The 12,960-nt window shown below is 38.9% G+C and overlaps 1 protein-coding gene and 1 long non-coding RNA gene across 5 annotated transcripts in view; one reads left to right on the forward strand and one right to left on the reverse strand.

Annotated features, from left to right (window-relative positions):
• The window catches only part of LOC141544666 (uncharacterized), a 58,072-nt gene that overhangs the window by 27,209 nt on the left and 17,903 nt on the right, over positions 1-12,960 (forward strand). The window lies entirely within an intron of this gene.
• CPNE4 (copine 4) overlaps positions 1-12,960 on the reverse strand; it is a 419,473-nt gene that overhangs the window by 11,877 nt on the left and 394,636 nt on the right. For all 4 annotated transcript variants that reach the window (XM_074271064.1, XM_074271065.1, XM_074271068.1 and 1 more), the window contains 2 exons: positions 10,136-10,269; positions 1,885-1,939 (listed from right to left, as the gene is read on the reverse strand). In XM_074271064.1, the coding sequence (XP_074127165.1) occupies positions 1,885-1,939; positions 10,136-10,269 (189 nt within the window). The remainder of the gene's footprint in view (positions 1-1,884; positions 1,940-10,135; positions 10,270-12,960) is intronic.

Consider the following 12,960-nt stretch of genomic DNA (forward strand, 5'->3'; position numbering starts at 1 on the left):
ACACCTGATCCCCTCTTTCCTGGTTGTTCCTTTGTGAGCCAAGTAGAAGACAGGGCAGAAAAGATGGTTTAAAGCCCCTTGGGGACCACATTAAGAAGAGGAGACAAGTCTATTATGGGGCAGAGCTATAACAAGAATGGAGCAGTGTGGGTTTTGCCCACGGGTTCCTCATATTAGACTGCTGAAATTTAACAGTCATTCCTACAGCAGCAATAGAGACAACTAAAGTTAGGACCAGCTTAGCAAGAATGATTAGTGAAAATAGGAAGATGCCAGATGGTCATCATTAATAAAGCTCATCTTTCACTTCATGGCAACTAATTTCCCTCCTGTTTCCGAATTCATCTGAATTATTTCTTTGGGTTATTTTCATATCACAAATAGAGTTCACAGGAGGATACCTTTTGTGATGCTTACTCAAAATACCAAAACGACTTGTGTCCATTTGGGGATCTGCTCCCTGGTTGGGGAGTCAGGGTAGTCTGACATAGAATTTTAACTTGGGAAAGAGAGTCTCTAAGAGAATTATTCTGTTTAGGGGGGGGAACTACTTTTAGCTAATATTTACCTTAAAGCATATTCTAGGCTAAATCTCTATTAGGAATGTCTATTTCCATAGTTCTGCATGGACCCTTCTATATTACAGCATCTGGATATTTCATGCCATCTTTTATGATACATGGTTGTTATTCAGTCATTTTCTGTCATTTCTGCACTTCGTAACCACATTTGGAGTTTTCTTGGCAAGGACACTGGAGTGATTGGCTATTTCCTTCTCCAGTCAGATGAGGAAACTGAGGCAAACAGGGTAAAGTGACTTATGCAGGATCCCACAGTTAGTAAATGATGTGAACTCAGGAAGATGTGCAGTGTGGCAAATTTAGTTGCTCTCTATTGAACTGTGTATGTGTGTACATACATATATACATATATGATATTTATACATGGATGTATTTACATTATATATATGTGTGTGTGTATGTGTGTGCATATGTGTGTATATACATACATATAATACATACATACACACACACTTGTCCCACTTCCACCCTGGAAGAAGTCCTGCAGTATGCCATACTTTGCAGGTGTCAGGTCTGACTGTTGTTGTCCATGAGGAATAAAGAACAAAAACAACACAAGTCTATTACCCACAAGGACCTTTGCGGTTGTCCCGGGTGCCTCTGCTGGCTTTTTGCTCAGGACCTTTCTGGGTCTGATCTCTAGGCTGACCCCAGCTCTATTGCCAGCTTGTTCCACCTAGACCTGAGTTCAGGGCAGCTTTCAGGATATTTGTAAACATGGATGGGGAAAAAAAAACCCTCTTCATTTTTACTAACATCTAATTAAATTTGAACATTTTCTTCAATTATGATTTAAAAACAAAAACAAACACATTCTCAGCAAGGGTCCGTTGGTTTCTCTGATGTGCTGTAGGATTCTATGACACAAAAATGGCAGAAATCACTGCTCTTGATTCCTTCCTTAACCAGATTTGAAACCCAGATGGGCAGATCTGCTAGCAGAACATTTAATAAATGTTTTGCCACTGCCAAGGTATTTTGTGTTGTGAGAATCGGGCTTACTTCATATTTCGCCAAGGCTAGGGCCATGTCCTCAAGAAGCCAGACAAGAGATGATTCCCCTGATCTGTTTTCAGGAGCTATCCAGCCTTCTACTTGACTGATGCCATTATGATAGTCCATAGACCAAGAGTTTGTCTATGAGAATCTAACCTCATTATTTCCATATGACTCAGTTTTATTCACACAGGGCAAAGGAAAGGCTACTCAGTGTAAGCCAAACTTAGCCAAAACTAATAAGCTCTTGAGAGGGAATGAAGCACTATAAAAACGATCTCCCCTCCCCCAAGCCTTACCCACTCACCGTGTATTCTGGAGGTATCCTGGCTCCAAAACCAAAAGCTGGAAACATTTTGTCACTGAAAGGAAAATTAAAAAAACAACTGATTGCTTTACTTTGCTTTCTGATGAAGAAGATGAGAAGCTTGGGAGAAGTTATGGTGTAACATCAAATAGGTTCATAGGAGCACAAACTGAGGGTTGGAAGGAACTGATAAAGAAGCCAGGGCCTAGAGATTCTGTAGTCACATAAAGTACCTGCCAGGGGCCAGATTTGAACTTAAATCCAGTAAGGCTTTGCAAATCTTCAACTTTTGTTGTTGCTATTACTAATGCTCAAACCTTATTATTACACCATTTTGAATGCCACGGTACCATGTCATGCAGCCCTTTTGGTATTTTTGACCCAAACTCCTGGGATAGCAAGTAGTTTAGGCTCATGATATTATACAAATATCCCTTCCACGATGTGCAAATTAGGAGTGCTCCCCCTCTTCCTACAATCTGGAAAATCCACATAAAAGGTTTTGTTCCTCCCTTTGTACCAGAGAAGAAGTCTGAATTATGGCATTGAAAGATAAAATTTATTGGTGTTCCCTTTTAATTTCTAATGCTGACTCACAATATATTAGAAACTGTGATGACAAAAGTTGCAATAGGGAAGGAATAACTGTATTCAATGTTATGCTCTTCAATTGACATCTTCTTAGTGATTTGAATTCATATTTCATATTTCATTCACTTTCTTTCCTGTTAGGAAAACAATAGAGGCACTGAGAAATATTCCTAGTCCTGTTAGAAGTTTGTAAAGTTTGCTAAATGGGCAAGAGTTCAGATCTGTACTTGGCTGCTCAAACGTTTTTACTTTGTTCTTCATGGATACCATGCTGGTTGTCAGAGTTCCATCATGTATGATTTCAAGGATCCAGTAACAATAGACATGGTAGGTATGCCCAAGAGAATACGAAAGGGCTCAGAAGGTATTGACATTGATGCAGCTGTTGCTCCTTATGGGATACCACCAAAATCTTATTTCCTGTGCTGAAATCTCAAGAAGTTCATAGCACAACCTGTCTATCATACCATATTTTCTTAGGGATTCCCATAACAAAAGAGGAAAAGTGGGGCAAGGAAAGCCACTAGCATCTCAGAGCTGTGCTGTTCCACCTTGAAGAGGTCCTTGGAATTCTCTCTTCCCTTCCTTGTAAGACAATTTGTTCTGAAATTCTAGCAGAATTCTACATTCAGACCTCCTAGTTCTAGCTCTTCCTGCTTCTGTAAATAATCTAGAAAAAACCTTTTTGAAAATTCAGTGAGGCAATGAATCTTGGGAATTGGCAAGATTGGCTGGGCTCAATGTCTTCATAGTATGGAGGTGACTAAGTAAAGGTTTGATTTTCTGAGTACTCCGAATGCCATCCAAAGATCTCCAGCAACTACCAACTCCCCGTTTCCCCCCCACTACATCCTGTGCTCCATTTACTGTGCCACCTAGCCTTCTATAAGAACTCAGAATCAGAGAAATCAATCAATCCATCAGAATCAATCAATACATAATCCCCTACTATGATAGCAGACATTGTGCCCTAGCATGGGAGATAAAGACAAAACCTCCCAATGGGTGAAACTCCAAGTACACATAGCAGAAATGAATGCAGCTTTAGGGGATCAGACTTGGGATTTCTTGGTATAGGGACTGTCCTGTGAAGAAGGTCCTTCACCAATATGGATTCATACTAATTGGTACTTTTCCCACAACTTTTAATCTTAGAGGTAAGTGACTTGCCCATGGTCTCACAGTCAGCGTGTGGCAGAGCTGGCACCTGAACCTTGACTCCAAAATCAAAATATACAAAGGAAATAGAAGGAAATGTTTCAGGGGCTGGGCAGTGGGGAAGACACTAGAAGCTGGGGGCACCAGGTAAAGCTTCCTGTCGGAGGAGATATTTCATCTGTTTTTGAAGGAACTGAAGGATGCTGCTAGGAAGAGATGAGAAGGCCTGGAGAAAGCACGTGACAAAGCATGGAGATAGCGGAGTATAGTGTAGACTGTATAAAGGGGGTATTTCATAAGAAGTCAAATGTTCTTTTTTTCTTTGCCTCAAGCCTACCCAATTATATGCTAAATGTTCCAAACTCAAGCACATAAACCAGTGCCCTACCTTAATTATTGTTGTTTTCATCATCCATTATCAGAAGGGATTAAAAATATCTTCTAAGCCTCCATAGGGGAACCTGAAACTAGCTGAGCAGGACATATTCAGTTATATAATTGGGTTTCAAGAATAGGGAGGCAGTCATACCTACTGGGGGAATAATTAATGAACTAGGAGAGCACAGATTTCCCCAAAGATGGCTATTGGAGAACATCTGGCTAATACAGTCACTTAAAAAAGCCAGATCTAAGTGTAATTATTTTAAACGTTCTTTCTCCTTGATTAAAATTAAAAGCAGGTAGAGCAGATCCCTGCTGTGTAAAACTCAAAGAGAATTGGGCCTGGAAGAAGATACAGAATTGAGGTGAAAAGCTTTAAAAAATATAACCAGATACAAAGACAGAAATGACAGCAGATGAGTTTGCATTCCCTCACTTAAAGATAATTCTCTTGTAAGTCATGGTCATCTCTGAGAGCAAAGGACTACCACTACTAACAATAAAGGGATTTTCTCAAGGAAGGGACCCCTAAAGACCATGGTGGGAATTTTGTGACATGGCAGTGGATGAGGAGATAGGGATACATTCCAGCCTGAGTCCTGGCTGTTATGTACCTCGAGATGACTCGATTTCCCAGAAATTCAGTTTCCTAATCTTTAAAATGAGAGAATTCAACTAGATAATTGCTAAGGAGATTAATGTTCTAGATGTTATGAATATAGATTGTCAGAGACTTTTTGGCTTAGTGTTTGTATCCTGGTAACGTAGTACAAGGATTTTAGAAACGTATTGCTCCGTTTAATTTTTATTTGACCCTCATTTCTAAACATATTCTTTCTTCCTCTCCTGCCCATTGAAACTTTCCTTGTAACAATTTCAAGATTGCTTGGTGAATAACATTGAAATCAGTTAACATTTTTATGTCTCCGTTTTCTTATCTAGACATTGATAGTGCTGAAACTGTTGAATGGTTTTAATTCAGCATGTATTTATTAAGCACCTCCTGTATGCCAGGGACTGTAATAAACACAGGGTACAGATAGAAATGGAAATGAACCCTTCTAGCATTACATTTATCACAGATCTTCTAAACCTTATGAATGGAGAGACTATAGAAACAGCTGCCTATACAGTATGATTTCAGGGGCACCAGGATTGATCCTCACCCCCAAAATCCCCATCCCTCAAAAGCATAAGTTTCAGCCTTTTGGCTATTAGTTCCAAACTTTTGCTTAAGGCTCTGTGCCCTGTCCAAATTTAACATATCCATGAAGGACTTAAGTTTGAAGAGTAATTTAAGAAAATGTTTGTAGGATGCTCTGTAAGAAAAGAAATGTTATATACATGCGAGTTGTTATATTAATGGGAATAGACTTTCAGAAAGTCATTTTCTGAACATGCAATTTGCAAGGAAGGATGCACAGGGGTTTGGAATCAGCTCTTTATCCTGACGATAAGCTCCATGAATACTGGGATTATTTTTACTTTTCTTTGTATCTTAAGTTCTTACCACAGTGCCTGACACATAGTAGGCACTTAGGGAGTGCTGTGGACTTGATTGGATGATTTACAACCTGTATGACCAGGTACTAAGTCTCTCTGAAAGTCAGATGCTCAACTCTAGAATGAGGGGCTTGCTTTATCTGGCTTCTGAAGTCTCCTCCCCTACCTCTAAATGTATGATTCCATCCCATCTCTGGCTCTTATTTTCCTCTTCTGGACTATAGAAAGGTGCATATGCTGTCACATTTGGCTGATGTATTGGGTGCTTTTGCTAAACTGCCTGCTTTTTTCTCTTTCTGAACAGTTTTTTGTTATAAGGGATGACTTGCTTAATGGGAGAGAAGGGAAAGCTGTAAAAGTGCTATGAAAACCAAAGAAACCAGTAAAAATTAACTACTTAAAAATCTATAGGACCGTTTTCTGGCTTATGAACCAGACATTAAGGATGAGCTCTGACCCTCCCCAGAAACTTCTGTTTATATGACACCTATAAAGCTCTTTTAAGGAGGGCAAATATCACTAGCCTGATTTCACAGATCAGGAAACAAATACTGGAGGTGAAGTGGCATTTGTGGGGTCCCACAGCTAGCCAGCCTCAGAGCTGGGGTTTCAATTAGCTCTCTCTTGATTCTGAATCAATTTAGTAAGACTTCCTTCTTTTCACAGAGAACCACAAACAAAGATAAATGAGGAGGGCTGCTGCTATCATCCAGTATATTCAGTTTCATATATCACTAAATATTGAAAATGATTATTTTCCTTACTCTTGTTGAGGTTTAGAAAGCACTTTCATAAGTATTAGAAAGTCACAGAATTTTAGCTCTGGAAAGGAACTATCTAATCCTAAAATTAATCCTCAGAATAGACCTGAGTAGTACCTAGTGCAAATATTTATCCCTAGTTTACAGATAAGGAAAACTGAGGCTTCAGGTGTATCTGTAGTTGGCCAGAAGTAGAACATATTCATTCCACCACATCACACTTTTGTTCAGAGCAGAAGAAAAATTTAACTGTTTAGAGTCTCTGGGAGTTGTGTGGCTGATAAGCTTCAAAAACTCTACAGTTGCTAAAGAAAAGTGTCTTGCATAGCATTTTGCCCCAGAAGCATTGATTCTGATTTGTGGCAGGACAGAAGGAAATTTCCTGGCGGTGTCTCTGTTATACATCCATACAAAGCAGAAATGTCCTAGAACCTTGTGAGTTTTTAAGCTGACCTGATTGCATTAAGCATTCCCATAGAGAAAGCATCCCCCAAATCACCCCAAGAGTCCTAGGCTTTCACTTCCTCCATCTTTTTCTGTCTGTGGCATTATTTGATTTTCTTTTATAGCTGCCTCTATATGAAGAATGAGCTTTACTGGTCTGCAGAACTCATTCTGCCTCATCAGTTCATTATATAACTTTTTTTTAAAAAAAAAGAAACAGAGCTGAATATTCTTCAACTAACTTCCATGATGTTGTTTGCCACTAAATTTCAATTCTCCTTTAGGTTTACATAGATTCTGACTTTTCTTTGTAATTTAAAACATTTACTGAGATATTGGGTGAAAGCATTACCTTTGGAGTCAGAGACTCCAGGAATCAAATCCTGAACCCCTTCACTGCCCCTTAAGGGATGGCCCAGGATCCATGGTCTGTAAGATCAGCAGCAAGATTCAAGCTTAGAGCTTTCTAACTTGGAGGCTGACCTTGCCCGTCTTGACTTAGCTGATAATATAGTAATAGTCCCATAAAATATATCCAACTTTAGGATTAATATGCACATTTGGCAAAGGAAGAAGTTGAGATTTAAGGAAAGAGGTAACTAGATGGCTTAGTGAGTAGAGTGCTAGATTTGAAGACAGAAAGAACGGAATTAAATCATATTTAATCTCACTCATTTAATAGCTATATGAGTCACTAAACTACTATTTGGCTCAAATTTTTTATCCATAAAATGGGGATTATAACAGTAGATTCTTTAGGGTTATTTTAAGAGTCAAATGAGATAATATTTGTGTAAAATTCTTTACAAGATCTTGAAGTGCCATAGAAATGCTGTTATCATCATTATTATTAGCAGCAATAGCAGAGTTGTTACTCTGAAAATCAGCCATAGACTCAGGACAAGGTCCAGAGGATTTAATTGTCCTAATTTCTAGACAACTTCTTCTCAGTGAAGAATTCAATATTAGGCTTTCTTTCCTCCTTTTGATTATATTATATTATGTGAGAAAAGGAAATGTTTCCCTCATAGCACACATGTTGGCAAAGATGACAAAAAGATGGGAATAGTCAATGCTGGAGGGGTTGTGGAAAGACTGGGACACAGGTGAATGTTGTTGGAGCTATGGGGTAAGCTGGCCATCCAGCTGCTTTTTAAAACACACAGGAAATGTCAGGCCTTGTCAAAATACCAAAAACTATTCTTCCTTCATGAAACACTTATTATGTACTTACTCTATGCACAGAATGTTGTGGCGTATGGGGGAAAAGAAGATCTAAAAGCTAAAAGGCAGGTCTTGGACACCAGAAGAGCTGAGTTCAAATCTCATCTTAGATACTTACTAGCTTTGTGATCATGGGCAACTCACTTAATATCTGTCTGCCTCAGTTTTCTTATCTGTAAGCTAGGGATAACAATAGCACCTGGCTCAGGTGCTTGAGAGGATCAAAGAAGACAATAGTTATAGTGTTTTGCAAATCTAAAAATGCTTTATAAGTGCTAGCTGTTTGGAAGGTTTCCTGATCTAGTGGAAAGAGAAAACACAATCTCATATTTTATTTGCTATCATTGTCTCACTTGTTTTCAGTTCCATCACCTTTATCATGTCCTCTCTCATCCCTATGTAATGATAAACTCATTAGCACCCTCAACTGCTTTGACTCTTCCTTGCAAAGCCTCTGTTTTTAGAGGGCTCAAAGTGTTCACCTCCCTCCTATTCTGTAGTCCTTATTTGTAACATCAGAGTCCAAAGCATGAAGGGATTCGTCTAATAAAACCCTCAATGGATAGATGAAGAAAATGAGACAAGTGACTTATCCAAAGTCCTCCAGAGAGTAAGTAGGACTGCTGGAACTTGAACTCGCAGTCCTCTGGTTCCAAATCAACTCTTCCTTTGACTATATCTTGAATGTGGCTTTCAGGACCCCTAAGAGATACAAGTGCCATATTTGGATGGTCACTACAGCTCTAATGTAGTCCTTGAAATCCTTAGGCAGGAAATGTCTTTTCCATAAGATGATGACTTTAAATGTTCTACCTCTCTTATTCAGAATGTACTATAACCCAGGGACATGAGCGACTGTATTTTCTGAGTCTGATTGAAAATGAAAGTATGAATCTGGAAAGATTTATATGAACTGATGTATGGTAAAGTGAACAGAACCAGGAGAATTTTGTACATAATAACAGCAATGTTGTATGATGAAGAATTGTGAATGATTTAGCTATTCTCAGCAATACGATGATCCAAGACAATAATCCTAAAGAACTAAGAAGCTTACTATCTGCCTCCAGAAAAAGAACTGATATTGAACACAGAGTGAAACATACTGGTTTTTTTAACCTTCTTTCATTTTTTCTTTTATTTGAGTTGTCTTGTACAAAATAACTAATATGGAAATTTTTTTTATATACATCTGATTGCTTACCATCTTAGGGAGGGGGAAAGGGAAGGGAAGCAGGGATTGAATTTGAAACTCTTTTTTTTTTAAATGGAAGTTTGGCTCTGATATGAAATAGCATATAAAGGATTTCAGAATCTAAACTGGTTCAATAACTCGGTTCTGCTTTAATTCACAGTGACCAAACAGAATTGAAAAACCCTTCAATGGAACAGAGGCTGAAATTCTCAGATTTTTCTGCTAATTATCTTTCTGTGCCATTTTAACTTCTGTTAAGGGTCATTTCCAACCACGTAGATGGTAACAACCTTTCAAAATTTTTATCATGAAGGCTGAAACAACAAGAATTAAGGGGAAAAAGTCCCTGGAGTAAATCATGCTATCCTAACAAAATTTCAATGAACCTTGGATGACAACATTCTCCTCACCTTTTCCTCATTCTACTCTTTTAATACAAGAGGTCAGTTGGGCAGCGCAAGCTAAGTCACTGCTTTTGTCTAAAGGTCATCCTCTGGCTCAACAGAGAATTATAAATGTCTAAATTTGTACAAACAAAATGGAAGGATTTTGTGAGCAAATACCTGAATTTTCCCACTCCATCCTTAACTGATATAAGAATGATTTCAGCATGAAGTAATTTATGCAAATCTCATGGAGTAGAGAGCCTTCTTACAGAAGATGAATATGTTTTGTTAAATTCATAAACAAAATAATGGTTGGACTCAAATCTCTTTCCTACATATATGGGTCTTGTCGGTATCTTCCAAGGAGAGAGAGCCAAGAAAGGAAGCTAAAAGAGAATTTCTTTGGTGATTAAGATCAGCTATGTACTAACATGGCTTTTACCAGATCAAGCGTGTCCAACAGTAAGTGAGGCTGCCATCCATACACTGGATGTTGTTACCATAAGGTGCCCATTGAATTCCCTGGCAGAGGAGCCACTGGGCCACTGGGCACTGATGGTTCTGACTCTGGGAGAACCCAGCAGGCAAGGCCAGACCCAAACAGTTACCTGTCATAGTCTTGGCAGATCTCCCCGACAGCTACCAAGGCTTTCAGGTATTCGTTGGGTTGATAGGGATGGATATAGTGCAGAGAGCAGCTGTTCCTGGGGTCCCCATTCGATGCAGTGAAGTCTATTGCTACCTGCAGGCAGAAGAAGAGGAGAAACATCATTGTTCAGGATTATTACCTTTATATAAGACCTTGCACCAGCAGCTCTCTCCCTTGCAACCATCCAATGGTAGTCTCATATTTTCTCTATTTACTTACGAGTGGGTGCATCACATATATAAGAAAATAAATACAAATACATCCTCTCTCATCTCTTGCCTTTTCATTGACTCTGGAACATTCTCCTTCCTAACATCTTCCTCTTAGAATCTTTGATCTTCAGAACCCAGCTCAGGTACCACCTTCTGCATGAAGAGAACATCTTGACTTCCTATCGCAAGATAGTAATAATCCCTCTATGATTTTATATTTATTTTTCGTATAATCTGCATATGCTTATACACCCATATGCTGTCTTCTCAAAACAGCAAGAACTATTTTATTCTTGTCTTTGCATTCTTGATGATTGGGACATTGCTGGGCACATAGTAGGTATTTAATAAAAACTTATTGCTTAACTGAATGAAAACTTGAGGGCAAGAGCTTGTCCCATCTTTATTTTTGTATCCCTAGAGCCTGGTACCTGATAGAGAGGGAGAGAATAAATTTTTATATAGGACCTACTATGTGCTTAGTACTTTAAAATATTACCTCATTGGATCATAATAGGAGCTTAATAAATGTATGTTGAGTTGAATCTCCTGGCCACCTAGTGAAACCAGCAGAGAAATGCTTATCACACCCCACTGCAGTTTTGGTCTCTGCAGACATGAGGTTCCAAGTATCTTTTTTTTTCCCCAGTCCTTTTCCTTGTTTTCTCGGTAGCATCTGATTTTTCCTCTTACCTTCACTGATACCTCTCTAAGAGTTCACCAGCTGCGTCAGACAAACAACATGGCTATCCTTCTCACAATTCTCAAATATTGTGACATACACACAAAAAGTCATTTGTCTATAAGCAGTTAGCATGGGGTGGGAAGGAAGGAAGCTCTTGTTCCCCTGCATTCTCTTCTCACCAATCCCAAATCCCTTAATTATCCTATAAGACCCATTCCCATTTCTTATAGGCTTTATGAAATCTCCCACAGTTGCTTTTGAGGCTATTGATGGTTCTCTCTTCTGAAGAATTCTGTCACTTCTGGTTTGTGCTGGCTTATTTAACTCCTAACAAAATCCAGTCTCATAATGTTTGCTGTGGTTTAAACTCAATTATAGATCAAGAGAAATGGGTTCTGTGCAGATCTTCAAGACCAGCGATAATATTTTCCAGGTGAGTTAACTGAGGGTCGGAGAGGAGGAGGTACAGGTGTGAATACCAGTGATTTATTACAAAGGATTTGTGAGTAGGACTCGGATCGTTTGAGTCAGAAGTCCAGCCAAATTCTATAGATATTGGGAGAATGCTTAGGGTATCTCTCTGCTGGTACTTCTAGGTTAACACAGTGGTCATTAAATAATAAGGCTACAGGAATCTCTACTTTTTAGTTTGCCCCTGGTATAGACCAGTGAGAAAATGCCACCTGGAGTAATTCACTTTAGTTCTTGGAATACAAATTAAAAATAAATCCAAATACAAAAAATGAGGAAGAAGTGCTCTGAGAGGAAAACGACTTTATGTCTGAGATGACTATTTAGCAACCATTCTTTTAAGCATCCCCAAAACAAATCCTACACAAAGGTTTTCTTTCTCCAGGCTCTGAGTATATAACTGGCAGTCCCCAAGATGAACAAAAGAACTTAATTGAGTGCTAGAAGTAGAGGGAGGAGCCAAGCCTTCCTCTGCCACTAACTAACAACTTCTTTTGGGCTTTATGAACAAAATCAGGACATCATTCCCAGCCATCCATCAAATAAAATAGCAAGCAAAAAAGGGAGGGCGTCAGAAACAGGCACCTCACCTCTCTCTTGTCCCTATTTGGCTCACAGTTTACTTAGTCAAGACATAGAGGCAGGAAATATTATTTCTGACAATGTATCTATTTTAAGAAAACTCCCATTACGTTAATAATTCACGTTTTTATAATACTTTAAGGTGTTTTGACTTATTCATTCTACCTACTTTATAAGTAGATACATTATTCCCATTTTATAAACGAGGAAACTGAAGTTTAGGAAAATGAAATTACTCAATTATATAATGAATGAGCTCTTTGAGGGCAGGGATGGTCTTTTACACTCTATTTTTACTCTCAGGGCCTAGCACCGTGCCTGGCACATAATAACCACTTAATAAGTGTTTATTGACTGATAGATATAGCTCTGAAAATGTTGGAACTAGCATCTGAAACCAGGGCTTTGCTGACTCCAGGATAAAACAATTTGCGAGCTCTATTAAATGGATGATGATGATAATTGCATAGTACTTTAAGATCTGCAAAACTCTTTGCATATTTTATCTAACTGGATCTTTAGGACAATCCTGGGAAGTGAGTGCTATTATTATCCCCATTTTATAGTTGAGGAAAATGAGGCAGCAAAAGGGATTTGCCTGGGGGTCACATAAGTAGTATCTCAGATTGGATCTCAACTCAGGACTTCCTGACTCCAAGCCCAGAGCTCTCTCTACTGGGCCACTAGGTCTCCTATCTGTGTATAAACAGAGCCCATGTGGACTAGGATGGAGCAGAAAGGGATGTTGGAGCGAGGGCTCCCTTGGGCACCTCAGTATCAGGATCTGTCTCTGTAGCTCTACAACAAAGTGATGTGTTTAGATCAATTACACAA

Source organism: Sminthopsis crassicaudata, chromosome 5 (assembly GCF_048593235.1).
Source record: "Sminthopsis crassicaudata isolate SCR6 chromosome 5, ASM4859323v1, whole genome shotgun sequence".
NCBI classification, from domain to species: domain Eukaryota; kingdom Metazoa; phylum Chordata; class Mammalia; order Dasyuromorphia; family Dasyuridae; genus Sminthopsis; species Sminthopsis crassicaudata.